General features: G+C 37.3%; 3 protein-coding genes across 3 annotated transcripts; 2 read left to right on the top strand and 1 right to left on the bottom strand.

Moving 5' to 3' along the window:
* Positions 1-3,839: 3,839 nt before the first annotated feature.
* On the top strand, positions 3,840-7,677 carry LOC147473564 (homeobox-leucine zipper protein ROC8-like). The gene is made up of 10 exons (XM_086587298.1): positions 3,840-4,098; positions 4,433-4,550; positions 4,666-4,854; positions 4,943-5,407; positions 5,494-5,595; positions 5,673-5,879; positions 5,979-6,163; positions 6,264-6,531; positions 6,626-6,715; positions 6,798-7,677. Exons 1-10 carry the CDS (start codon positions 3,974-3,976, stop codon positions 7,176-7,178), a joined length of 2,130 nt encoding a protein of 709 aa, XP_086443424.1. The 5' UTR covers positions 3,840-3,973; the 3' UTR covers positions 7,179-7,677.
* A 1,865-nt stretch (positions 7,678-9,542) lies between these two features.
* On the bottom strand, positions 9,543-14,007 carry LOC147473563 (two-component response regulator ORR21-like). The gene is given in 7 exon segments (XM_086587293.1): positions 9,543-9,765; positions 10,865-11,533; positions 11,536-12,033; positions 12,432-12,508; positions 12,635-13,036; positions 13,110-13,262; positions 13,375-14,007. Coding segments are annotated over 6 exon segments (1,998 nt in total). The 5' UTR covers positions 13,574-14,007; the 3' UTR covers positions 9,543-9,765.
* A 3,053-nt stretch (positions 14,008-17,060) lies between these two features.
* Positions 17,061-27,457, top strand: LOC147473562 (ARM repeat superfamily protein). The gene is made up of 20 exons (XM_086587299.1): positions 17,061-17,473; positions 17,553-17,666; positions 17,762-17,827; positions 18,486-18,575; positions 18,675-18,794; positions 18,903-18,931; positions 19,058-19,200; positions 19,283-19,377; positions 19,520-19,606; positions 19,750-19,857; positions 20,437-20,528; positions 20,757-20,838; positions 22,337-22,402; positions 24,002-24,117; positions 24,226-24,346; positions 24,445-24,606; positions 24,692-24,820; positions 26,022-26,090; positions 26,416-26,715; positions 27,000-27,457. Exons 1-20 carry the CDS (start codon positions 17,384-17,386, stop codon positions 27,090-27,092), a joined length of 2,172 nt encoding a protein of 723 aa, XP_086443425.1. The 5' UTR covers positions 17,061-17,383; the 3' UTR covers positions 27,093-27,457.
* The last annotated feature ends 240 nt before the right edge of the window (positions 27,458-27,697 follow it).

Genomic DNA, 27,697 nt, shown 5'->3' with positions numbered 1-27,697 from the left:
CACGAAAGCTTTATTGGAGCTTGTATTATGTCCTGAAGTTGTTTGCTTGTATAGTAACAACAATAAAATAGGTCGATGATGAATGATATTGCTCGACTATAAATGTTGAATGGTGATCGACAAATATGATTCATCAATTCAATATTAGTTACAACCAAATACTAACCTACAATGACAAGACAAAAGATGGAATGTCTTTTACGTACCTCAGCTCACAGGGTCAGTAAAAATTTATTAAAATGAGGCCTCACTTCACATGAAAGTATGGAATATTAATCATCTACCAATGCCATATGAGTGTACAATATGAGTTAATGAACTTTGACATTAACATAGTCATTTCTTTCATGCACAAAAACACCAAATAAAAAATATATGATGAACTCTGATAATTAATTAAGGATGTAATTAAATTTATCAAAAATTCAAAATCTTCGAACTATATATTTCACAGATAGTAGAAATATAGTAATTAAATACAGTATTATGAACACCTAAGTACGAACATACGCCTTCGAAGATCGCCATTATTGCAACCAACCTAACCATATAGCAAAGTCACATATGCATGTTTGCTCGGCTATGTAAATTATATATTAGCACCAAAAATCGTAATTTGATGTTGAACAAAAAGAGAAAGAGAATGAACGATGTGGAGATCCTCAAAAGTGAAAATAGATTTAAATGAGAAGAATATTGAATTGAAGAATTGTAGGAGTTGAAATAGAAAAGCATCTAGGCTTTTAGAGATTTGATAATTGAAAATTGATTCATTTAAACTACGTACAATTAATGTGATGAGGAGACTTAGGTACCCTTGCACAATATATAGTGCCTCCATGTTTGCTTAATATAAATTATCCTCAGCAAAAAAAAAAAAAAAACTAAACTAAACTAACTAAAACTAAACTACAATTGACTTCTTTATATTTATGCAGATAATTAAGTTTTATACTTGATAATCAAGAAACTTAAAATTTTAATAATTAAACTCATATATAATAGAAAATATTAAATTCCCAATTAACAATATTTTTAATTATTAAAACTATAATCATTGGCACAAGTAGTGAAAACAATCTTAGCACAAGCAGAAGTAATCCTGGCACAAGAAATAGGGGTTATAAACCCTACATCACCATTATTGTTCAATTCCTAATCATTTTTAGGCCAAGGGAACAAATTAAAGAATTGTTGTATTTTCCAATTTCATTTCATAATGTACAAGAACGTCTCCTATGGATCAGATGCCTTAGTTGGTCAATGAGTTGCTAAGAACATTTCTAGTATGGACATCTAGAACAATAACGGTCTGTCTTAGCTTGCATGTCTTTTTCTGGTATGAGGGTTGTTTGAGACTTTGGGTTGGTTGCTCACTTGTTTTGCGTTAGGTTTATTTTATGGTATATTTTTATTTATTTTTTGTTTTCATTTAAGTGGAAATTTTATTGATAATGAATTTTACAAATAATTAAAATAAACGTACATCAAATCTTTTTTGAATGACAAATCATATTCTCCTAAATACAAACTCGTTAGAATTGGCCAGCTGCCATTACATTACTATCCATTTTATAGTATACGAACTTAGACTTCCATAAAATAGCCTTTATTTTTTATTCTTTACAAATACAATATGACAATATGTCATATACTACACATTTTGATAAGTTAATAGTTCAGCATTATGTTCATAGACAAATTTGAGTTTTGGGCTCCATTTACTTATAGCGGGCTGAATTCTGAATTTTGAATTTTGTAGGGGTGGTCTTCATAAAATTTGTCTCCTCCACAGTCCACAAGTGTCATAGATATTTTGTCATAAATACTATAATATATTAATGTTGATCTCGTATTATTTGTTTCTTTTTTGTTGGCATTATAGATGATATCCTAAACTGCCCTGGCCACCCTGGCCAACTACTTAAGTTGTTGTTTCAAAGCTCAAAGGATTAAGATCGAGCTTCCCCGCAAGCATAATTTTCCATATTGTATTTGTGCAATAAAAAACAACTCAAGAAGGGAAGCCAAGTCATTCCCCCAGATAGGGAAAAGATTGGAATTCATTCCATATTGGCTCCATGATAATAATATTTTATGATTGTTAGAAGAGAATTCATAATCATTTCCCTCAGAGTAATTATAAGATTTATAAGTAATTCCTTTAAGATTTATGCTTAAAAAGAAAAATTGTTAAAATTGATGCACAACCATCCATGATGGTGTTACAAGAAAGACAATCAGCTAGAAGGTTGGTTGCAGCCTTTCTACATGTATATTATAGATTAAGAATGTTCAATCGTATGAATGTGACTAGTTTCTTAGAGTTGGTCAATTAGTATGAGATAGAATTAGTATTAGTTCATGAATATAAAGTGTTAATAAAGCCTAATTATGGCTATAAAAAAATATATATATTTGTTTTTGCACGTTTTGACAGCTGGATCTAATGAATTTGTATTTAGAAAAATAGAAATTAGTTCTAATGAATTTGTATTTAGAAAAATAGAATTTACCGTTTATAAAAGACTCACAAGACACGCTTGTATTAATTATTTGTAAAACTTGTTATCGATTTAATCGTTATAAATATAATTTCCACTTTTAAAAAAAATAAAAATGACTGAAAATTTGTATTATTATTGAAATTTAATTAAGGTTTCAATGCCCAAATAATTGAGATCCAACGATTCTGGAATTGAAACATGTCGTATATTCATTTCGTAATAATGATGTATACTTAGGGAGGGACTAGCTGTTTTTGGGTTTCAATTAACGAATTACTCTTTTCCCCAAGGCAGTAGTTGAAAATCCAGATATAATTTTGGCTAAAAGTGGAAGAAGATGTCAAGATTGGATGCCATACGCCCATACCCGAAAGGAACAGGGTTGACTTTGGTTGCTTGGGCATTTACATAAGAGACATGAGTACGTGTGGGTGTGAAAAGTTGGAGTAATCTGGAAATGGAAAAGGAAGTTGGGGTCGTTTTAGTCAAAAAGGAGACGAGGATCTAATAGAAGATATGTCCATACGGGTGACGACAAGTCAGCTCGTATACATCGGGAAATGGAACCCGGTGGTGAATGATGTTGAGAAAAGTCCGGTTGGCAACTGGCAATGAAAGAGCCGTAGCCTATTAATGGCGCACAAAAGAAAAACTGACTGTATACTGGTATCTATTACTTCAATATATATATACTTGTATAACCACCCACCCACCCCCAACTCTCTATATCCACACTCACCACTACTACTACTACTACAATACTACTACTGCTATACTAGTCTACATTACATTACATTCAGTATGAGAGTGTGTATGTATTGTTGAGGAGAGAGAAAAATCCAGTCCAGCCTCGAAGGGAGAAAGAGGAGTAGTACTAGTCTTGTTTAGTTGTTGAAGCAGGCAGGCAGTTGCAGTTAGAAAGAGAGCTTTAAATCCGTCGGTCACTTGTCTGTCTTCTCTCTTTTTCTTTCTTTTAGAAGGGCAAGCAAAGAGAAGGTGTGATGGTCTAATAACCAAAAACATATATATCTTCTGGAGGCCGGGTGCGTTGGAATAATATTGGGCTTGGGATCAAAAGATATATTGAGAGAGAGAGCGTGCGAGAAGGCTTTAATTGGAGTGTGATTCTGTTACCAAATTAGCTCCGTTGTCTCTCTCTCTCTCTCATCCTGATTGATGCCTCCCGTATCTCTTGTTCCCGGCCGTTTCTCCTTTCCATATCAGCTCCTTTATCACCCTTGTATTCATCATTAACTCCGGCCTTCTTGTCCCACTACTACTACTAGCCAAATTTTTTATAACACCAACAACAAGCATGCATTTCCAACAAACAAGCACCAGCCCCTTTTCTTCTTTCCAGCAGTTAATTTAAGTTTTCACTTTGGATGAGAGGACAATTAAGTAGCTGTTGGGGTAGTTCAAGAGTTTTTGAAAAATAAAAAAGGCCAGAAGCAGCAAGAAACGAGATGGATTCTGGAAGTGGAGGAGGTGCTGGGTCTGGGGATGACCAAGATGTTTCTGACCTCCAACACAACAGAAAGAAGAAGCGCTACCACCGTCACACTGCTCGTCAGATTCAGGAGCTTGAAAGGTATCTTCTTGTCCCCTTTCTTGTTTGGTGTGTCACTGCTGATAGCTAGATTTCACATATTATTAAACTAAACACACTTTCCTGTGCGCACTCAAAACGACTTTTATCCCTTTTTCCCTTTCTGTTTTTAGTTATTTTGACCTCTGATTAGCTTCTCCCTTTTGGCCATTTATCTTTTTGTTTTCTTCTCTCTTTTCCCCTCCTTTTTGAGTGTTGTTTGAAACTTAAAAAAGGACTGTTTTTTCTGTTTCTTTCATTCAACTGGTTGGTAATGGATTGGATTGTGTCGGTCACTGATGTTTATGTTGTTGATGTTTCTCGTCTTGAACTAAAGAATGTTCAAGGAATGTCCACACCCAGACGAGAAGCAGAGGTTGCAGTTAAGCAGAGATTTGGGGCTGGAACCTCGCCAGATCAAGTTCTGGTTCCAAAACAGGAGGACGCAGATGAAGGTAATTCCATCACTCCTCCTGTGTTATATCTTTCCTTTAGGCCACAGGACCCCCATTGTTCTTTTACCTTTTTTTTTTTTCCACCAACTTCTTCATCTCTATGATGCTGCTTTAGGCACAACACGAACGTGCAGATAACTGTGCACTTCGGTCTGAGAACGATAAGATCCGGTGTGAGAACATTGCAATTAGAGAGGCTCTAAAAAATGTTATCTGCCCATCTTGCGGTGGTCCACCCATGGCCGAAGATATGTACTTTGATGAACAAAAACTGCGAATGGAAAATGCCCGACTGAAAGAAGAGGTATAATTTTAAATGAAACTAGTTCTTCTTCATTTCCATCTTCTCTTTGTAATTTGCTTATTCATTTTTTTATGGATGTCTATTGCAGCTTGACAGAGTATCTAGCATTGCTGCTAAGTACATTGGAAGACCTATTACACAACTCCCTCCAATTCAGCCTCTTTCCGCTACTTCATTGGACTTATCTATGGGGAGTTTTGGGGCTCAGGGCATCTCTGGACCTTCTCTCGATCTTGATCTTCTTCCTGGAAGCTCCTCTTCCATCCCTACATTGCCATTACAGATGTCCGGCATCTCTGAGATGGATAAATCACTGATGGCTGAGTGTGCTTCCAATGCCATGGATGAATTGATACGCCTTGTACAGGCGGGTGAACCCTTGTGGATGAGGTCTCCAGTTGATGGGAGGGATGTTCTTAATCTTGAAAATTATGAGAGAATCTTTCCCAGCATGAATCAATTGAAAAATCCAGATGTTCGAATAGAGGCATCAAGAGACTCTGGTGTGGTTATTATGAACGGATTGGCACTGGTTGACATGTTTATGGATCCTGTGAGCATTGTTCCTTTTCCTCATTAATCTTGGTTACTAGTGTCTGTTTTCTTACTGTTTCTTAATTGGTACCAATTTCATTGCAGAATAAATGGGTAGAGCTTTTTCCTACAATAGTGTTGAAGGCTAAGATAATTGAAGTACTAGCATCTGGCATGACAGGCAATCGTAGTGGATCCTTGCAACTGGTAATCACCTATATCTTCATTCAACATGTGAATCGTAGTTTGACAGAATTGTTCTAAATAGAAGTCTCTATGCACAGATGTACGAAGAATTACAGGTGCTTTCACCTTTGGTATCAACTCGAGAATTCTACTTCCTTCGGTACTGCCAACAACTAGAGCAAGGATTATGGGCGATATCAGATGTGTCGTTTGATATATCTCGACAAAATCAGTTTTCGTCACCTCACTCTCGAAGGCTTCCATCTGGTTGCTTGATTCAAGACATGCCCAATGGATACTCTAAGGTGATTGAATCAATAACATGCACCCAATTTTCAGTTGATTTCTTCTTCCTAAATAAGGCCACCTCTTATTATCTCATATCTGGAGGAATACTTTGATAGGTCACTTGGGCAGAACATGTGGAGGTTGAAGAGAAAACACCGAGCCATCGTCTTTACAGGGAAGTTGTTAACAGTGGTATGGCATTCGGAGCAGAGAGGTGGCTTGCTACATTGCAGAGGATGTGCGAGCGATTTGCTTCTCTGATGGTGACTGGGGCTTCTACGCGGGATCTTGGAGGAGGTGTGTATTAGAATTATCTTTGAACCTTTGGTACTTTTAGCACCTTATCATGCGCTTTGTTGGTTGCCTCAGTCTGTTCTTACATTATTTCAAATGATGTTTAGTTATTCCCTCACGGATGGTAGACGAAGCATGATGAAGCTCTCACAAAGGATGATTAACAATTTCTGTGCGAGCATAAGTGCTTCAAATGGCCACAGATGGACTACCCTTTCTGGTCTGAATGATGTCGGGGTCCGAGTGACAGTTCACAAGAGCACAGATCCTGGGCAACCCAATGGTGTGGTTCTTAGTGCTGCAACTTCCATATGGCTGCCTGTATCTTCACAGAATGTATTCAACTTCTTCAGAGACGAGAGGTCTCGTTCTCAGGTATTCTATGAACATTTAGTGTTGGATCACTTTTATCTAGGGACCAAATAGAAAAGTGAACTAAGTACTTGGTTTTCTTTTCTATTTTGATCAGTGGGATGTTCTCTCCAATGGTAATTCGGTACAAGAGGTTGCTCATATTGCAAATGGATCACATCCTGGAAATAGTATATCAGTTCTTCGAGTAAGTCTTCTTTCTGACTTGAATTATATCTATCAGTATCCAGATTAGTTAGTCCTTTCATCACAAGTACATTTTCTTACAGGCATTAAATGCAAGTCATAACATGTTGATTCTCCAAGAGAGCTGTACAGACTCATCGGGAGCATCACTTGTCGTCTATGCCACCGTCGATCTTCCAGCTATCAACATAGCAATGAGTGGTGAAGACCCTTCGTTCATCCCTTTGCTCCCTTCGGGGTTTGCCATTTTGCCAGATGGTCGACCAGACCAAGGTACAGCAGGCACTTCAACGAGCTCTACAGTAAGCAGGTCAGGAGGATCACTTGTGACGGTGGCGTTTCAGATACTAGTGAGTAGCTTGCCATCAGCAAAACTCAGTTTGGAGTCGGTGAATACAGTTAACAACCTCATCAGCACCACTGTCCAGCAAATAAAGGCTGCCTTGAATTGCACTGGTTCTTGATGATTTACTACTTCAGCTGCATGGCTGCACTCACCACAACAATCTTTAAATATAGGGATCAGAACAACTCATTGACTCTTGTTGGTGGCATTTAATGGTGAAAGATGGATTTTGGAGGTGGGTTGTTGGTTCTGATTTTACTTGGTTGGTCAGTATTGAATGCCCTCATCAAGAGCTGAAGTTGCTTAACTCATCTGCTGCTGCATTGGCTACTCCAAGTTTTATAGCAACTCCCTAGAGTATTTTTTTTTTCTTTTTGGCTTTTAAACAAATAGGATTCCTTTCATTCAGTCATTTTGGAAACCAAAAAGGGTCTTTAAAGAGGGAGTCAAGAACGCACCATAGCCAGTGTTTCCTTGCTGTGTGGATTCATCATCACTTAGCAAGGGTAATGGTTCGGGCATTGACTTCTGTTTTGAGGGACTTTTGTTTCGATTACATTCATGAATAATCTATCAATCTACCTATCTATGATGCTGTGTTTATGTGGCTTATTTCATTTATTTGTCTCAAAGTTGGTTTGTTTGTTACAGACTTACAGTGATGTCTTTAATATCTTTCTTAATCACACGTGGCTGTCTCATTATTTATTGGGTTGGAAGGGAAGGAAGTATGGCCATCATCGACGGGTTAAATATTGTCAGATAAGCAGCGTTGGGTGTATGGACCCATTGTCTATTTATAACATGTTATTGATTATGATTGTTGTTTGTGATCAATCTAACTATACGCATTCAATTTTGACAATCATATATTCATACTGCATCCCGCACATCTGAGTGTTGGACCCTTTCTCCCCCTTTACAGATACTAACATTCAAGAAGGTTTATTAAACTGGCCTTAATTGACACGTACAGCCGTCCTTAGAGCAAGTCTAATGGAGAGCTGCTAAAACCTAAAAGGTGCCACATAGATCTTTTAGTTTGTCCAGCCAAATTTGTAACCCCAAAATCAAAAAACTAATCCAATCGTGTTTTTGTTTTGAAGTGCTAAATGATACAGATATAGTTTTTGCCGTCTGTCCATTATTTTGTAACTTAAGTTGAATTTTTTTTGGACGGATATCACAGTTTCTTCCGTCCGTCGAAATTTAACACACGAACGGCAGAAATTATGTCGTTTGTCTCCCGAATTTATTATAACAGCTGCTAGAGAAGGTCTTAACTTTAGCTGGGTTTTACTCCTTCCAAATTTAAAACCCTTTTAGCAGCACATTGAATGACATTTTTGTGGTTGGGGTGCTATATTTGCCTTTAGCAGCCCATATAGCCCCCATTATACTTCTCTTACATATTAACCACGGAGTATTCAAATTTCAAACTGGTGTCTAATAAATTGTTGTCAAGTGTATGATCCTGGTGTCTATGGGATTGTTATGACTTTATTATCCACAACCCATTGGACAGAAGTCCTTCATATATTCCTTAGAATGATGGGTGATCTGATATCGAGGCTCAATGACTTTCAGTTCTCCCAAATATGACTGTCTCCCATGAATACCTTCGCTGCTTAGAGTTAGTACAGACTACAGACCACACACCATACATATGAAGTAGCGTTGATAGAGGATGTGCATGCAGTTTCATCTATGCCCAGTATATTCACTTCTTACGTTGCCCAAGACAGTAATGAGGGCAACAGACAGCACAACTTCGACATATATCCACCATGACATTTTAACCAGTATTATATTACATAGATGATAGATGGATCCATTGCCACTATAGAATTCGATATTATGCGATACTATAGTCACTAAAACATACTGCGACCCATTGTGTACCATTACAAAAGGTCAAATAAGTCAAATCACAACAGTCAACAGGCCACACTGAAGGGCTTGTCTCCAGTTGCGTTGAATATGATACAAAATCTTACATACACAAGACGGTCTCCTACACTATGGAAAACTGAGCAAATGATAATATGGTCGTAGCGATGGGTTATGCAACACAACCCAGAAATAAAAGACCCTCAAACGCTTCGTCTCCTTAACAAACAGAAGCCAAACAAAATGGCCTAGGATCAATGTTGAGTTCTTATAAAAAAATTTGGGCATAACATTACAAGCTACAATACTATAGAAGATCAAATACATATAATACAATATCTAGTAATGACTCAGAAAAGTTTGTTTCTCAGCTTTGAAGCCCCCTTGAAATATTTGGAAACTTAATCTGTTTTTTAGTTCATAAAACGATAAAATTTCAGATCTTAACCATTCTTCAGGCTCAACATAGCTTATTTTTGTGAATGGCTCCGAAGGACAAACCCTTCATGACTACATAAAATGACCTGCGACAACATTACAATTAAATACCATAAATGGAATTTTTCGCTATGCTTATGTTTTCTAAACACCATTTTGTAAAATAAGTACGGGAGCAATTCCTCTCAAAAACATCCAGGAACAGGTGAAGGAATTTTCTGCAAGCAGTATGAGTCGCTTCACACGGAATCACAAGAGTAAGAATAATACATACACACCACAAGGAATCACTTCCAAATATTCAGCGATAACCTCATGAATCATCGTGATCTGTGGATTTTGGAGCAAATCTTTTCAACAAGCAACAGATAAAAAACCTGTTTCAGGAAAAATTCGACTTAGATTCCAACTAGATGTTAAAACCATGCATATGAACCATTGAGCAATTGAAGACAATACGGTCTCCTGTCCAAGATACTCGGTCATGATAACAATTGATTTAGTTCAAGTGAGCAATTATAAATGGATTCGTATACAGATATTTTAAATGGACTCGTATCATGATAACAATTGAGCAATTATAAAAGGACAATCAAGAAATGACATGATCCTTCATGCGCAGCAATACCCTACCACAGCCCAACTACAAAGTAGTTTCTAATCACCAAGTAATAACAAAAAAAGCTTGATGATATCTTGCCACTCTTGAACGACATGCTGGGAGTATGAAACGAAGATCTAAAACCTTCTAATCCGTCTGGATCTAAAGTACCATGCTTAAACCACTCGTGGAAAAATTGAACGAAATAACAAAAAATAACAAACATAGTACTATATATATACCTTACAGACCATGTAATTCAGGAAGAGGATTGCTAAGGAGCTAGCCGTCTAAGGATGTCACAGGGAGCAATACATACAAAAGACAAGGTTTTTCTGGGTGCTCACATTTTGGAAATCTGAAAAAAAAAAAAAAAATTCTGCCTAGGGTAAAATCTTGCATTTGGAGTGGCTCCTTAAAAAGGTAGCACCTTAGAGTTCCTCATTGAAGAAATCATCAAATTTTAGAAGTATTTAAGAACATGAAGCAATTTCTCCAAATAAAAGAAAACATGGCTTGCACTATTGTTTAAATAATAGATAATAATTACATAACAACAAACTTGGTATACTTTTGTCCAAATAAATACACTTAAGAGTAATGTTCATAAACCTTAAAACTGAGAGAAGGTTTGGACACTATGCTTAATTTTTGTAGACTTGGAGGCAACACAAAATAGATTTGTTACCATTATCTAACATTCTTACTTTGCCATGTCCCACCAGCCACATGTGTAGCAGATATAAATGTCCAAAACTTTGAAAAAAATATCCAGATAACAGAAACATTTTCCAGAAGTTAAAAATAAGATCCAAACCCCAGCATCCTTAGTGAGAAACATCTTTCTCTTAAAGTGTACGAAAACAGCAACGTACCTATTTGGAGAGAACACTCATGAGATCACTAGGAGAATACTGTCCTATCACTGGCATGCCAGTTTTAGCATTCTCAAAGAAATCCAAATTGAGTTCTTGCTTCACTCCCCCTCCATCATTGTCCCCATACGTTTTCGCATGAGTTACGTGGCCTATTGATGATTCCAAATCCTCCACTGCAAATCGGCTGGGGACGGAATAACCTCTACCAACAAACCCAAGATCCCTACCCAGTTCTTGATCAGGTAAGTTATTTTTTTTTGAGGTATAGGAACCCTGAACACTGTACATATTTGGCCCTGACACCTGTCTAGCAGCACTGGAATTGATGGCAAAGTTCTGAGTTTGCCACCTTGTAACATTGTCAGCTCGACCTGAGCAAGATGATACTGATGAGGAGATGGAACTTGGAATGGAGTACCCATCTAGAACACCACCGCCTTTTGTGTCCACACAAGGAACTTGCCCAAGACCCACAGAGACATTATGTGATTGAGCAGAAAGAAAACTGTAGTCATTCAAGCTGCTGGTTGTTAAGGTGGAGCTCTGATTGAAGGGAGCAGAAATATTTCCTGCCTGAAAACTGGTCGGCGATTGTGAGGGGACCACAAGGCAAGAAGGTCGCACATTAATTGTATGGCTTAGTTCTGGTAGAACAGAGTGATGGTGTGTTGCTGTTGCTGTTGCTGTAGCATCTGCATCAACATGTTATTATTTTGAGCGCTCAACCCTTCGTGGTTGCCAGTAGACCCCACAGTAGTGAGGTTGTTAGGCTGCCATGTACTAATACCAGAAGGGATATCCTCATCAGATACACTGGATTGAGGAAATTGCTTGGATATGTGGGGTGGACATTTAGCAATAGGCTGTCCAAATGCCACACCACATTCACCAGGAATTGACTTTCCACCTTGCGAGGCTGCATGTATAAGAACGGCCTTGTCCATCACAGGTAAAACTAGAGTACCTGTTGGTCGACCAAAAACCTCAGCATGCAGAGCAGCTAGTGTTTCTGGAGGAATTTGACCAGAGGCAGCCAAAGCTTGGATATCGATTCCGCTTACTGAGCCATGTCTTCCAATTGATTCTCCAGTCCCATAATAGTTATTATAAATCCCACTCTGTTGTTGAGCTACTCCACTTAATCTCTTTAGGTATTGTCTGAATTTCTGTACGTTAAAATCAGCTTACAAATTAGCATAATGAGTTATATGATGAGCCATTACATTGCAAAACCAAATTCTTAAAACAAGAATGAACAGCAATGCAACAAATTTGGGGAGGTACAAGCTCATAGAAACTCTAATTCTACTCAAAGTTGCATTCAAGAGGCCATTTTTCCAAGCCAAAACTTGATATAAGGCCCATTAGGAGCTCTATAGAGGAAAAGAACAACAAAACAAAGGAATTATATTGCTCTACGACCTATACAGACATCATTTGCAACCCATTGTCCTCTTAACATGTAGAGCAACAAGTTCTGATTTCGGCCTTGGAAAAACTACTGAAACTCGCCAGCATGTGCAATCATATAATTTTTTGCATAGTTAAATTACATGGATAATACCTGCAAATGACTTGCAACGTTTTCTCTGCTTAGACCTGGAACATTCATCAATTCGAGGATTCGCTTCGGAACAGCTTCTGCATTCAAAGTGGAGAACATCGTCACTAATCAACAAATAAACAGAAAATCAAGGTTTCAACAAACACCTTCAAGGTAACTGGAAAATAGGACATGAAGAGGAAATATTTTCTCAAAGTTCATACTGTCAATTCCAAGTTGATTCACTGCAGTGACAAACTGTTGATGGAGCTCAACTGACCACACTACACGTGGTTTCTTAGACGTAGAAAGGTCGTCGTTTTCCAATTCTCCTTCATCTTCTTCTTCTTTAGCATCTTTCCTCTTCTTCTGAATTTTCCAGCTGCCATCGGTTCCTTCATTAGCAGATGAAGCATATTCAACATCATCACCAGCTCGTTTATGCCGATCAGTTTCCTCCATGCTAGCTGATTGTTCAGGATCTCTACTTCCACTCCACCTTTTTCTAACGACATGCTGCCATACATTTTTCAACTCTTCCAGTCTTACAGGCTTAATCAAATAATCACAGGCTCCATGTTTAACTCCTCTCATTACCGCACTTGTCCTCCCGTCAGCAGACATCACTGCAAAAAGAAAGTTTGAATTCGTGTATAAAGTGCAAGAGCCGACATCTTAATAATAGGAAATGGTACTCACTGATAACAGGAAGGTCCATTTCCAGTCCAACGTGTTCAAGGAGTTTGAATCCGTCCATATCAGGCATATGAACATCGCTTATTACTAAATCGAAACAACCTTTCCTTTCTCGGAGAAGATTCAAGGCAACAGTTGCCTGACAGCAAGTTGTAACTGCAACCCAAGTAGAATGAATTTGACATTAACCAAGGAAAGTAGACAGAATCTTCAGGTATTCAACAATTAATTGGGGAAAGGAACAAGTAAAATTGGAGGGCATGGATACCGTGATAGGAGCATTTGCGGAGCATCTGCTCCAATATCCTCAAGCAAGTGGTGTCATCGTCCACTACAAGAACCCTCAGCCCATTTGGGAGCTCATCTAAATTCTTCTTGTTATTATTATTAGTAGAGCAATATTGATCGCTGCTCGTCGTAGTAGTCATGGTGCTGGAAAACTGCTGCAATTTAGTTCCCATCATCATCCATATACGCGCACTCACTCGTCTTCTAAGTGAGTCAGTCAGATTTCCATATCCTCGAGATCTGCGTCGTCGGGGTGATTGATTGATTGATTGATTGACACAGAGAGGAGAATGTCCTACTAGGCTTCTACTACTCAGTGTATCCTGTTTGGCTGTTTGGGTAGCAGAGGGAGAAATTCGGAGACAAAGGAGTGGATGGGATACAAATGCAGACACGCAACGCCAAAGGGAGTCAAACGACAAAACCTTTATTAAAGTATTGCACCCCTATAAATTGGACTAGCACCCATTTCACCAATTCAACGGTACTAGCACCTTTCATTAAATACACAAAAAACACTAACGCAATCACCTGTCAAAAGGGTGCTAGTCCCATTTATCAGGGTGCCAATACCGCGCCCCTTAAACTATTGTTATTTCAACCATCAGCTTCCACTCCACATTATTAAACTAATTATATTGTATTTCCTATCACAAATTTTCATTCAACGGTTTTTAAAAAATGTTCCACCCCTTTAATAAGCACTTAAGCACTCAAACACAAGCGCCAATAATACCGTGGAGCGGAGCACCAATCCTATATCGTATAAGAAAGTATTAGAATCATATAGAAGTATGAGTTAGCGGTTCCTCTTTGATCCTTCCACAATATATCATCAGCATTGAAGATACCGTCACCGAGTAAATCACAAAACCTTTCTTTGAAGTACTTTCCTTTAGGGAAGTTTTTAAACTTTGTCTTGAGCATGTATTCTATGTTCGAAGGACTAATAGTTACGACTCCATGTGCCCCGCCCATCCACATATCTCGATAGTAAAATGAGCCACCGGACGTGATCAAAGCATTGGTAACCCAGCCATAGATGTTGTCGAGGTGTACGAGGAAGATTGGTATGATTCCCATCACATGCCACAACATCGGACCCTTGTTGCCGAATTTTTGTACCAAAGAACTGAAGACGAAAAGACCCAATAAAGCAAGTAATATATCATAAAGCTTTATGTGTTCAAGCAAATTGTTCATGCTGAAGACTGAGAGCTCCATTTTACATTTGTGTCTCAGATGGAAATATCAAAGTGGAATGGAACGTGTTGTGAACCAATAATCAAATGATGCATATATATGAACTAAACAAGATAGACAAAGTTCTTGGGTGCAGCGTACCACTTGTTTTGTTGATTGACTATTATACAATTCATCAATTCCTTAATAGCTCATTAAAAGACAGGTTTTAAGTTTTCCTCGACATCAATTACAGTAGGTATCATGCGCATGGATCATGTGCAGTGAGCTACCATGCTCAATCATCACATTTACTATGACTATAAGGTTGTCGCACAATATAAGCTAGTTTAACTTGCACTTGATGCAGTGCCGCCTTTTTCCGAAAATTCCATTTTTTTCAAAACCAAATTTGATACGTGATTTCAAAATCGATCCGATCCGATTTCCAATTATTTTACGAATTTTTAACATATGATTAGCCGTCAATATCATATATATAACAACTAAATCATAACCATGAATAAGTTACAAACCAAATAAATTCCATAAAGAAGTAGAACCTTCTCTCTCTCACACCTTCAAGAATTCAAGACAATTATTTTTTATTCGTATCTCTCTCTTTCATCTTTCTCTTTATTGAAATAATGCTTTAACATATTGAAAATATTTGCTAAATGAACTTAACGTCTAAGTTGTTTACTGTATACATTAAAAAGTTCAAAAATGATTGCTTAAATGAAAATACTAATCGGATAAAAATGGTTGCCATAAAAGACGTTTATGTGCCGCTGAACCACGTAACACTAAACATTCAAATATTCAACCGGTCATAAACTTTCCACTGGACCCAAACCCAAGCTAAAGTCGGTTTAAATATCAACAACCCGTACCCGACCCAATTACCTGCCCTATTTAAAAAAACACACCGGCTCCAAACAAAATAGAATTGACACCGAGGGTTTTTAGTAGTAGGTCTCATATTCTCTCACCAGTAAAAACAAACAAAATGTCAGTCGACCACACATAAAATAGCCGAGAACCACGCCCAGACCGAATCCTAGGCGATCTAGGTGGAGCCTTTAGCATGGGGTGCATCGGTGGCTCGATATTTCATTTCATTAAAGGTGCAAATAACTCTCCAATCGGTGACCGTATATTCGGTGGATTTCTTTTAACATTCAGAAGTTTTGTTAACAAATCAGACTTATATTTGGGATAGCTTTCATTTCTTCGCTCAGATATGGTCATCTCAACAAACTCATGAACAACCTGAATCGCCCTATTTAATTTCCTCTCTGACCCAATGTTGAAAAACTCCATGAGTTTCCGCATAAATGGAGACACTAGGAACTTAAATAAGGTAAACTCAGTAGCCTCTTCAAAGGCCTTAGTGAAAGGAATATCAGGCAGCAATGCATATATTGAAAATCAATGTTTTCAATAGAAGCATATCTTGAAAATCAATGTTTTTACCTGGTTTTACATACTTCTCAATTAGTTTTAACAACTCCTGGTGCGCCAAATTGTATATTGTTTGAAAAGAGAACTCAACAAACCGACTGCAATGCATCTCTAGAGGAGGAAGAGAATAGTGAAGGTGCAATGCATCTCTAGATGAGAAAGAGAATAGTGAAGGTTACGAGAGAGTTAAATATATATATCACAACCATGGCAAGTGGTTTGTACTTCTCTCATCAACTCCATGAAGGTTTATATTAAGGGTTTTTTTGTAAACGTGATTTTCAATCAGGATACTAAACTTATTGATAGATTTGGTATCGTGGCTACTTATAGACAAAGTACTCCTACCGATTGTATCTGGACCAAGCCTGATGGAGGCACATTCAAGCTCAATTTTGATGTTTCTGTGACAGATATCATGCTGGAACTAGAGGCACCATTCGAGATTGCAATGGAGATGTTATTTACTTAGGTTTGAGGTACTAGGTCAGTTTATATCAAGAATTGAAAGTCATCTATGATGGGTTACTAATTAGTTGTGAGATATTGCAAAAAAAAAGGCAGATCTTAGTTACTTCAGACTCTTTGAATGCAATTCATATTTTATTGGGCAAGAAAATAGCTCCTTGAAGCTAGACTCCAAGCCAGTGTGGGTGAGGACAAACCAAGTCATATGTATTTCAGATTTTAAGTAGACTTTCAAACTTGCCCTAAAAATACACTAATACACCAATAGAATTAATTTTCCTAATTGAGTACAACTCAAAGAGGGGGACTATATTTTCAATCAATAAAAAATATCTAGAAGAATTTGACTGTATCCGGGTCCAAAACCTCGTTGTTATACACATACGCTATGAGATATATGTATATATATTTTAGTTGCGTAGTACAGTTGTTGCAACTAGCTTTTCTCGGTTTCGGCAGATGGGAACTGGAGCATCAAATCACACGCATTCTCAGTCGTGAGTCGTGTGACACATACAAAAAATGAGAAATAGAGAAATAGAAATAATAAGTGCCTGTAGTTGGGCCCCAGGCCCGGGATGGAAGTCTAGTTTGGTTAGAGAGAGAGAGAGTTTTGGTCCAAAAGAAGAACGTACGAAGTGGCAAATTCCGTAAATAAAGAAAAAAAAAAGGCTGTTCGAAATTAAACAAGGTGGTCGTGAAAGAGAGACAGAGAGATTTAAAAAATATATTTCAGGTGGCACATTGATATTTATCCAGTTCCTGATCTGGATTATTTTCCCTAAAAAGGTAAAAAGGTAAAAAGGTAATGTTCCGATTCGAGCAGGAGAAGTTTCGGAAACGAAGCTTGTAGTGAATCCGACTTCCGAGGCGATATGGCCGATGCACTCACCTTAATTCCAGCATCGGTCCTTCGTAACCTCGCTGACAAGCTCTACGAGAAGCGCAAAAACGCTGCTCTCGAGGTAATCATTCTTTTTTTTTTTTTTTTTTGAAAATGAAAATGAAATGTTGTTGCTGATAACATAATATATATATATATAGATCGAAGGAATAGTTAAGCAACTCGCAGTTGCTGGAGATCACGATCGAATTACTGCAGTCATCAATCTGTTAACCACTGAATTCACTTACTCACCCCAGGCCAATCACCGAAAGGTCTCTCTCTCTCTCTCTCTCTCTCTTTATATATATATATATCAAATTTGATGAATATCAACTTAGACTTATTAATCTTTTTTTTTTTTTTACAGGGGGGATTAATTGGACTAGCTGCTGCAACTGTTGGTTTAACTATGGAAGCTGCTCAACATCTCGAGGTAATTTTGTACTACTATTATTATTATTAACTACTACTCCACATTTTCTTATCAATCACTTTGCCTGTCTCATCTTATCTACTCATAGCAAGGCCGCCCTCAGGCCCTAATTTTAAAATGTCTACATTTTTTTCAATACCTGCACCAAGAATGAAAAAACACTAGGCTTCGAGGCATTATGGGTTTTTAGCTGTTCAGCTTTTCTTCTTTAGGGGCATAACTGGATAAGTATACACCCGATACTGGCTTCTTACCTTTTGTGCTATATGTTTCTCTAATGGATACTTATCTGTCAAAGTTTGGGTTCCACTCAACATGCTGGCTTGGCAAATTAGAGATAAACTCTCATAGTCTTTAAGCCGACAACAAATTGCATTAGCTATGTTTCAGTCTCTTGCTTGAAGACAGCTATCCTAACGTGGAACTTTAGGAAGGAATATGGATCTCTAATAGCACTGCCAACTCTTTTTCATCTTAAATAGACCACACCCTTGAATACGGAATTCAGTTATTGGGTTGTCGACTTTGAGACACCACTCCAGGATCCATGATTAGTGCCTTCAAGTTTATTTTGTGAACACAGATGGATGGATCTTCTCTCTCTCTCTCCCTTCTAGATATTCAACATTAATGATTTGTATATTATGTTTCCTCTCAGCAAATTGTACCACCTGTTCTCAATTCCTTTTCTGACCAAGATAGCAGAGTTCGCTACTATGCTTGTGAAGCTCTATATAACATTGCAAAGGTGAGATTTTGTCAGCTGGCTCCTCTTGGCACTATGTTGAGGATTGCTGCATTCTGAGTATATATTGGTCCCAACCTGATCTTCCTTGTCGCTATGCAGGTTGTAAGAGGAGATTTCATTGTATTTTTCAATCAGATTTTTGATGCCCTATGTAAACTCTCAGCAGACTCAGATGCCAACGTGCAGAGTGCTGCTCATCTTTTGGATCGGCTTGTAAAGGTTGATAGCTTTCCTTCTTATTTAGGGTTTTGCAAATAATTTCTTCTTAGTTGATGTGCCAATATTGTGCTGAAAACATGTGTTTTGATGCTGCACAATGATGAACAGGATATTGTAACTGAAAGTGACCAATTCAGGTGCGAGATCTTTCCACTCAATTTTAAGGATTTTGCTTCGAGATAAGGAAGCAGTCAACTGTTTGTCTTTAATGTTTCAAAATTCGAAAACTTGGTTAATCGAATCCTTACTGTTGTTGTTCCCAGCATCGAGGAGTTTATACCACTGCTGAGGGAGCGAATGAATGTCCTAAATCCTTATGTTCGCCAGTTTTTGGTAGGGTGGATTACGGTGTTAGACAGTGTTCCTGATATTGACATGCTTGGTTTTCTTCCAGATTTTCTTGATGGTAAATATTTTAGTTACATTTAGGACAGAACTAAGAGTTGTTGTAGATGATTGTAATTCATAGTAATTTTCGATGCTATCAGGTTTGTTCAACATGTTAAGTGATTCTAGCCACGAGATACGGCAACAAGCTGATTCAGCACTATCTGAATTTTTGCAAGAAATCAAGAATTCACCAGTAAGATCTATGTTACACTACAAGCGTGCTACCATTATATTTATTGGTTATTGTTTGACTTTCAAGAATATTGATGTTAGTCCGGTGAGTTTTTTTGTCATATGGTGTATAATTATCTGATTTGAGTGCTTTTGCTTTGTAGTCTGTAGATTATGGTCGCATGGCTGAAATATTAGTACAAAGGGCAGGTTCTCCTGATGAATTCACCCGTCTGACGGCGATTACGTGGGTAAGGAGATTGACTTACTTGATCGAAGGAAATTTGTGTTTCTACCAGTCATCTTTTCCCATTGTCTTTTTCCCCACTTTAAATTGGATGTAGAAGAATATTTTTGTTTGTAATTCATCGACTGACATCACTACCTATTGCAGATAAATGAATTTGTGAAACTTGGTGGTGACCAGCTTGTTCCATATTATGCTGATATTCTCGGAGCCATATTGCCTTGTATCTCTGATAAAGAAGAAAAGATAAGAGTGGTAATTGATATTCTTTTGTTAGCCAATGATAATCCAATGCATGTGGTTATCTGACCACTACATGTCAGACAGTTTCCATCATTATTGTTCTTCTACTGAGAAATATGGAGATTATATTGTTTTTCATACAAACTTATAATTATTATAAATCATAATTTCTTCTGTATCCTTTTCTTTTTAAATCCATAAATTGTAAGTTGTTATTAAACATTGTAACTGATGTACAATGATGGTTGAAGTTGTTTTTTTCATCACTGTTGAGGTTAAAGAGACATTGTTTCTCTGGCATCGGGGAAGCAATTCATAGCATCTTAAAAGGGAGTGCTTTTACTTTTTCTCTGATGGTATTGAACTTTAAACAAAACTACGATTATAATTATTATCATTATTGTTGTTGTTGTTATAATTATCGTTATCATTATTATTATTACTATTATTATCGTCATCAATATTATTATTATCATTATTTTCATTATTAGTATTATTATCAATTTTTTGTTATCATAATTATAATTATTATTGCTATTGTTATTATTATCAATTTTTTGAAGATTCTAACTGTTGGAATTTATGTATTAGGTTGCTCGTGAAACCAACGAAGAGCTTCGTGCAATCAGGGCTGATCCTGCTGAGGGATTTGATGTTGGAGCTATCCTCTCCATTGCAAGGAGGTGCAGTTTTTGTCATCTGGGAAACCAGCTAGGTTTTAAAGGTTACTAATGTTTCTATGTTGTAAGGGTTAATGTAGCTCTTTGTCTTGTAAACGATCGACAAAGAGAGGAGAGGGTTACATGTGTTGTCCTGGTTTAGTTACATATTGACAGTTTGTCATAAATGAATCATTGCTTGCATTTAACGAAACTTAATTATGAATCGTTGGGCCATTTTTCTGTTGTTAGGCAACTATCTAGTGAATGGGAAGCCACTCGAATTGAAGCACTGCATTGGATTGGAACCCTTTTGGCAAGATATCGTGCTGAGGTAACTTTTGATCGCTTGAAGCTTCTTGTAAGCATGCTGTTATGAAGTGGGCGTTCTTGTGCTTATTGATATCTCCTCATTCCCGTTGTAAATTGATTCATTCAGAAGTTGCACTTGAAAAAAAAATATTCCTGTGATCTTTTACATGGGTAAAGTATCTACTATATTGAGAACATTATTTTTACTTTGTCAAATAGTTCTTGTGGAGAACTCTGTGAAGCAAATGATTATGGCTGATGTATGGTCTTAGGGAATATGCTGACCGAGGTGCATTGTCATGGAGTTCTTAATTGATGTTTCTTTATCTAGTAAAGAAGAAAAACATTGCGCATTAAAAAAATTAATGAAGAAAGTTGTCTAGCATATGGATTACCTTCTTTCAACAAGAATATTTGATTTTTACCAGAATGAATAGAGATATTTAAAAAATATATGAAGTGAGTATATGACTAAAGAGTCTTTACTTAATGAGATTTAACTTGAGTAGCTAGCCCATTACGTATGTGGGAATTTCAACTGCAATTAATACTTTTATAATTAATGTTCTAGAATAGCATTCAAGAAACCCCTACTTTATTACTTCAAAATGTAGTATGCCCCCAAAGGCCCAAATTGTATTTCTCTTTTCCACAGCTCATTGACCGTTATGTAAGTGTTTTCTTCTTTATATCCCACATTCATGGTCTTTGCGATGAATTTGTAGATTTCCCTCGTAAAATTGATGGGCTGTTATATTCATTTGATATGGTCCATCGTTATTTCAATGTGCTTTTTATGGAAGTCATGTTTTTCCTCCAATCTAGGATGACATTCTTTCTTTGAGCGGTAAAAAGAGAGGGTAGAAGGGGGGGGTGTGGGGGAGGTGAACAAGTAGTGCTTTAACGAGCAGCAAAAATACCTAATTGACTCTACATATGTTGGGATCTGCTTGGCTAAGAGTTGGTTTGGGACTTTTCCAACTGTTATCACCGACCCTTAATCCCATGACTTTTTGCTATATATAGCCCTTGTTTGGAGCTCATTTTCTCACCGAAGATCAAATTAATTTTTCACAGAATTCCAGTTTACACTTCTTGGTGCTTCACCTTCCCAAGCCAGACCTCTATTCTTGCTCATCTCTTGTATTTTTTTAAAGTCTTTATCACCCTTGAATAACAACTATAGTTCAAAATCCTGTCATCAGTCAAATTACAGATTTTTAAAATCTCAGCATATATCGCCAAGATGGTTGTGTTGGCAGATAAAATTTCCGAAGGGCAATATGGATTAAGGGATGCTGCTGATATTTCTAGAGCAAAAAAATCATCACAATATATTTGATATCAACATGTGAAAATGCGAGAGTTGGTCGCAAATTTTGCAATATTTTGTGGCCTATTTCATCATATATCTTCGTTAGATTGTTACATACTACATTGGTTGGATGCATGATTTTTAGTTTTCGTCTGGACAGCCTTACATGGTAGTTTTTTTATATATGTATGTTCTCTTGGATTAGGTCTTATCTGTCTTGGATGACATATTTGACACTCTTCTTAAAGCACTATCAGATCCATCTGACGAGGTAAGCACCCTTAATGTTATACTTTATTTTATTGATGGTCCTTGAGTGCTATTTACCCACCGTGAATAGAAATGCCAATGCGTTACTTGTAAATATTGTGTTTTTCGTAATGTTTAATCTTTGTACCATGTGATTTATTTAGTTACTTTTGTGTAGAATTAAAGTTTTGTGAGATGTCCGTTTATCTTGAAAATAAGATACTATAATTGGGCTAATTGTTGTACATACTACTTTTAAGGAATCTGAACCGTATCGAATTCTTATAACAAGTGGAAAGTGGAAACCTATAGACAATTAAAGGAACAATATTGGATCATGCTTCTCTTAAGAGAAAGAAAAAGATGTAAAATCTCTTTAGAGTTTCAAATACTGTCAAGAAGTATAAACTTCCGTAATTGTAGTAGTTCCTTCTGAATGGTCTATATTCAACCAAAACTTCACAAGAGGTCCATGGGACCTTTAAAAAGGGGAAAAGGAGAAGAGATTTTGATGATCAATAGATATCTTTACCATACTGTATGTATCATATGGTGTGTCATAAGATAAGATACACGATTGACTGACTTTTTTTCTATGATTTTGTTATAACTTCGACTTAAATTGTGTATTTTAAGACACAGACAGTTATGGTAAGATGTTTATAAGCTGAAAACATTTTTTTTTCCTTTTCTTTGAACTCTATTTGCTGAGGCTTTAAAGTTTTACTAATTCTGGAGATTCATGAAGATTAGGTAGTTATTGTAGTAATTATTTTCTTTAATTCTTCAGGTTACTTGAGTTTATACATTTTGTACCTGCCGTTGATTCTTTTGGTTTGTGCCTAGGCGCAATCAATCTGTTCCATTCATGTGTTAGAACTGCAAGCATGAACAACATCAAAGCATATCTGGCCTATGGCCAACTGCGCTATTCCGAGGGATATTGATATATCTAGTTTAAGTTTGGTATGACTGTTATAAGAAATGGATAGCATGGCCTCCTTCTTCGTAAGAGACGAAAATTCAGTTTAATCTCTCTGGACTGTGTAAGTTGGCCTGATATATAACTTGCGAGTTGTGGAGGCCCTATACAGTTTTCTTCTTTGTAAAAGTAAGATTGTAGCCATCAATTTGCGCTCAGGGATTGTGATTGCTTGTAAAGATAGTTTAGGGATATTATTTGTTTATAAAAAACCTGTCCAGGTATTCTTGGGTTGAAATTGCAAGTTCTTTAGATTCTGAAACCAGTATTTAGTGCTATAATATGAAATGACATTACCTATCTTCCTGAGAAATGATTTTTTTTTTGTCTTTCCATGCCCTTTCTATTCAATATGGAAACGAAGAAGGAACCTTTTTATGTCGGGAATATATGAGTGTGTATGTCTTTGACTCAGTATCTAGCACTGATAATTGAATTGAAAGATAATGCTACTGCAGACTGTATATATAGATGCGTGTTTGAAAATTTTTATTTGTTTTATAGGTTTCATCTCTTTCATCTTATTATTATTGACAAGGTTCTTTTTTCGTGTTTGAATTTTTACGTGTTATTTGCGCCTTTAAGGCTTACTTCCCTATTGAATTAAGGAGTAAATTAAAATGAGGTTATCATTCACAGGTAGTTCTCCTGGTGCTTGATGTGCATGCATGCATAGCAAGGGATGCACCTCAATTCCGCCAACTTGTTGTTTTCCTAGTGCATAAATTCCGGGTTGACCACTCACTTCTCGAGAAGTGAGTTAATTTCCTTTGATGTTTACCAATCAGTTTGGATAACGTTGTTTCCCTTTATGAGTTTAAACATGTTTCTGTTTCTAATGTAAGTCTTTAAATTTTTTTCAGGCGTGGTGCTTTGATAATCCGTCGGCTATGTGTTCTTTTGGATGCTGAGCGTGTGTACTTGGAACTCTCCACAATTCTTGAGGGAGAAGCTGACTTGGATTTTGCGTCCATCATGGTTCAGGTTCTGTAATATTATGTGAGAACATCCACAGTGATGCCAGGGAGAGAATTTATTACAATTTTTGACATATGTGCTGTCTGCTGATTTTTCTGTTATAGGCTCTAAATCTGATTTTGCTTACTTCCTCTGAGTTATCTGATCTAAGAGCACTTCTAAAGCAGTCAATGGTGAATCCTGCTGGCAAAGACTTGTTTGTGTCGTTGTATGCTTCTTGGTGCCATTCACCAACAGCAACAATAAGTCTTTGCTTATTAACTCAGGTGGGTAACTTGTCATGCACATCAGGCAGGCAATTAAACCCCTTGTGAAGTTTTACGTAAGCGGCGTACTTGTATTTCTTGACAGGCTTACCAGCACGCAAGTTCCGTGATTCAGTCACTGGTGGAGGAAGATATTAATGTTAAGTTCTTGGTCCAGCTGGACAAGTTGATCCGCTTGCTTGAGACTCCAATCTTTTCTTACCTTAGACTGCAGGTGCACAGCTTCTCACCAATTTTAATGTAGCTCTATAACTCAGACACACTGACTTTTGCCTGCAGTAATTAAGGTTCTTGCCATATGTTCATTCTGAGCATTACCCGTCTCAATCTGAGATCTTGTCAGAGATTTATTTCCTATAATTTTGAGATTTAGAATATCATTTGTCTATGTTTATTGGTGTAACAACTCGCCTTGCCAAAAGTCGGTTGTAAGTTTGCGATTTATCTAAGGGTTCACAACGTTTCATGTATATGTGTGTGTGTGTTGCAACACACGTTGACACCCCTACCAAAAAGTGTCCTTTCACTATGATTTATTGGCCGATTGTTGGTAGATGCTAACTCCCCCACCATGGATACGATCTCCCCAAAAAATCAGCTCATTTCATTTTGTGTAACCTCCAAAAGCTGTGTTTACATTTGCAATTTTTGTAATGGCCTATATTATTTCAGTTTTGTAAGCCACATTCGACAAGGCTAGAGATACTGAAATAAGCTGATTTTTTCTAGACGTGATCAACATGGTAGGGGGGGTCGTCACTACTAAAAATCAGCCAAAGTACACTTTTTGGTAGGGATGTCAACCTAGCCTGACTGATATTATATATGTATCTTGAAATGAGCTGATTGTTTGTGGACATAAGATCCATGTTAGGAAGATAATCTGCGCTAAAATTCATCCCTCAACTCATTGTGTAGTTTTACGTTTGTTAGGGATGTCAATTCAGGATATATTTGGGGGAGCGGGGCATGGGTGGGTGGGCATGTTGTGGTGGGGGTGGGGGGTATTAAAGCTAAACCAAAGAATTAAAGACAACAAAGGTAATGGAGCTTTGTAACATTAGAGGTCCAAATCCGTCTCTCCACTTGTTGGGCAAAAAAAAAAAAAAAAAAAAAAAGCGGGATGGTGGAGATGAGTATATTGTCGTAGGAAAGATATGCTAATTTAAGTTATGTTGTGCTGGGTGGAACTTTGTGAATATCCAAAGCAGTGTTTGTGTATTTAGGTGGAAGAGGTAAGTACTCCATACTACCAAGCAAAAACAATCATAATGACAATCGAGTTGTAGTAGGTAGTTGTACTTTTAGGTGAGGTATATATTGTTTAAACTTTTATGAGATACTTTTCGTCTCGTGTACATCAGATTTTTCTTTTTCCTCTGATTTCCTTGTTGATAAGTTTGTGGATCTTGCAGCTTCTTGAACCTGGAAGATATATATGGTTGTTGAAAGCACTGTACGGTCTTCTGATGTTGTTGCCTCAGGTTGGTCTGAAGAGCTAAACACGGTTATAATTATTTTATGTTTCTGCTTCCTGTGTATGTATTATGCATGTAAGAAAAAATGTAAGTTTTTTTGTCGGCATAATTGGAGATTAGTTGAGGACTGACTTTTGTGAGAACTCAATGTGGAGGTTTCCTTCACACTTCTTTTGGCACAAAAAACAATTTAACAAATAAAGAACAAAAAAATGACGCAAAAAGATTGGAGGAGCTAGACATGTTCTAGATGTATCCTGATTCTTGCTAAAATCCTGCTCAATGGTTTTATTCTCAATCTTGATGCTAGTAATTTTGCATGTGAATGCAGCAAAGTGCAGCTTTCAAAATACTGCAGACTCGACTGAGAACTGTTCCTCCATATTCCTTCAGCGGTGAGCAATTCAAGAGAACATCTTCTGCGGACTCCTACTTGCCGATTTTAAATCAGATGGCAGGGGGATCACATATCACTGAGGGTGGTGAGAACGGCCGCAATACTGGAAATATAGATAATGTGATTAACTTCCCATTGCGACTGCAACAGTTTGAGCACATGCAACATCAACACCGCATGCATACAAAATCCCAGTTGCAGGCACGCAATTCCACCTCATCCACCTTATCTCAGGTATGCTAAACTTTTGCATTGCCACAGCCTACAAACACCCTGCAAAAAATTGCTTGGTAACCAGTTGCGGTCACCGGGTTTTCCTTATCTTGTTGCAGTTTGTGACTTCTTGAGTTATAACATCAAATTATTACAGGTCTTGATTTGAACAATAAAAGAACAAAGGGAATAAATAAGGACTAAAAGATAAAGTGAAAAAAAAAATGAAAAAAGTGAATTCTATATTTGGGTTGAGTACTTCCTTTGGACCTTAGCTAGTACGTTGTTATTCTTTTAATGTGCAGGAGGTGTGGAGACCTGAGGAACTTCGCCGACCTTCACCGGGGCAAGATCTGAGTCGGCCACCTTCAAGATCTTCGTGGAGGGGATCGTCATGACTCCATTCATCTTGTAGCTTTCTCGGTTGGGCTATTACTTTCGACCTATCTACAGGTGTGCGTGAGCCGTGGACAAAATTCTGCTGTAACTGTAAAAAATGTATATCTTAGTAATAGATTGTTTTGTATTTGTGACGTTGGGGTGGTCAGTGGTGGAGTTTTGGGGTCCATTCGTGATAGGCTTGGGCTGTTTCTGAGCTATTTTTTGGGCATGCTCATCCGGTCCTGTCATTTTTTATATATTTCAATTTTTTTTCTGTTGTAGAAGACCATATGGGCAGGAAGGGAAGTCTTTATTTATTTATGTGGAGCAATTCTACAGTTCAGGCATTACTTGAATAAAGCAATTGGAGAATTTTGTACAATTTACTTTGTCTGATCATTGGGGCCTCCATGTCATTTGTAGTAAAATATCACCGGTCTGTAGATTCTTGGTAAAGATATATCTGTTTGAAGGAAGAGGAGTCATGCGATGTAGTTTGTTAATGATTGTTTAGTTTGTATCTTTGGATCTACAAACCACAACTCTCACTATTGAGACAGGAAATTAGGAGAGTTCTCAGCGTAAATAAATATGGTTGCATTTGTATTGTGTGAAACCCATG

This window comes from Coptis chinensis, unplaced genomic scaffold (genome assembly GCF_015680905.1).
Source record: "Coptis chinensis isolate HL-2020 unplaced genomic scaffold, ASM1568090v1 utg2326_pilon_pilon, whole genome shotgun sequence".
In the NCBI taxonomy this organism is placed as follows: domain Eukaryota; kingdom Viridiplantae; phylum Streptophyta; class Magnoliopsida; order Ranunculales; family Ranunculaceae; genus Coptis; species Coptis chinensis.
Note: the sequence above shows the minus strand (reverse complement) of the source record. Positions and strands in the feature narration are given on the sequence as shown.

What these genes read in the sequence shown, in the direction of transcription:
- LOC147473562 (XM_086587299.1), top strand. Translation starts at nt 17,384, where the DNA reads ATGGCCGATGCACTCACCTTAATTCCAGCATCGGTCCTTCGTAACCTC. An exon ending in ATCCTCTCCATTGCAAGGAG is followed by an intron (nt 20,529 to 20,756) that starts GTGCAGTTTTTG and finishes TTCTGTTGTTAG; the next exon opens with GCAACTATCTAGTGAATGGG. An exon ending in GACCACTCACTTCTCGAGAA is followed by an intron (nt 24,118 to 24,225) that starts GTGAGTTAATTT and finishes AATTTTTTTCAG; the next exon opens with GCGTGGTGCTTTGATAATCC.
- LOC147473564 (XM_086587298.1), top strand. Translation starts at nt 3,974, where the DNA reads ATGGATTCTGGAAGTGGAGGAGGTGCTGGGTCTGGGGATGACCAAGAT. An exon ending in GTAGTGGATCCTTGCAACTG is followed by an intron (nt 5,596 to 5,672) that starts GTAATCACCTAT and finishes CTCTATGCACAG; the next exon opens with ATGTACGAAGAATTACAGGT. An exon ending in TGCCCAATGGATACTCTAAG is followed by an intron (nt 5,880 to 5,978) that starts GTGATTGAATCA and finishes ATACTTTGATAG; the next exon opens with GTCACTTGGGCAGAACATGT.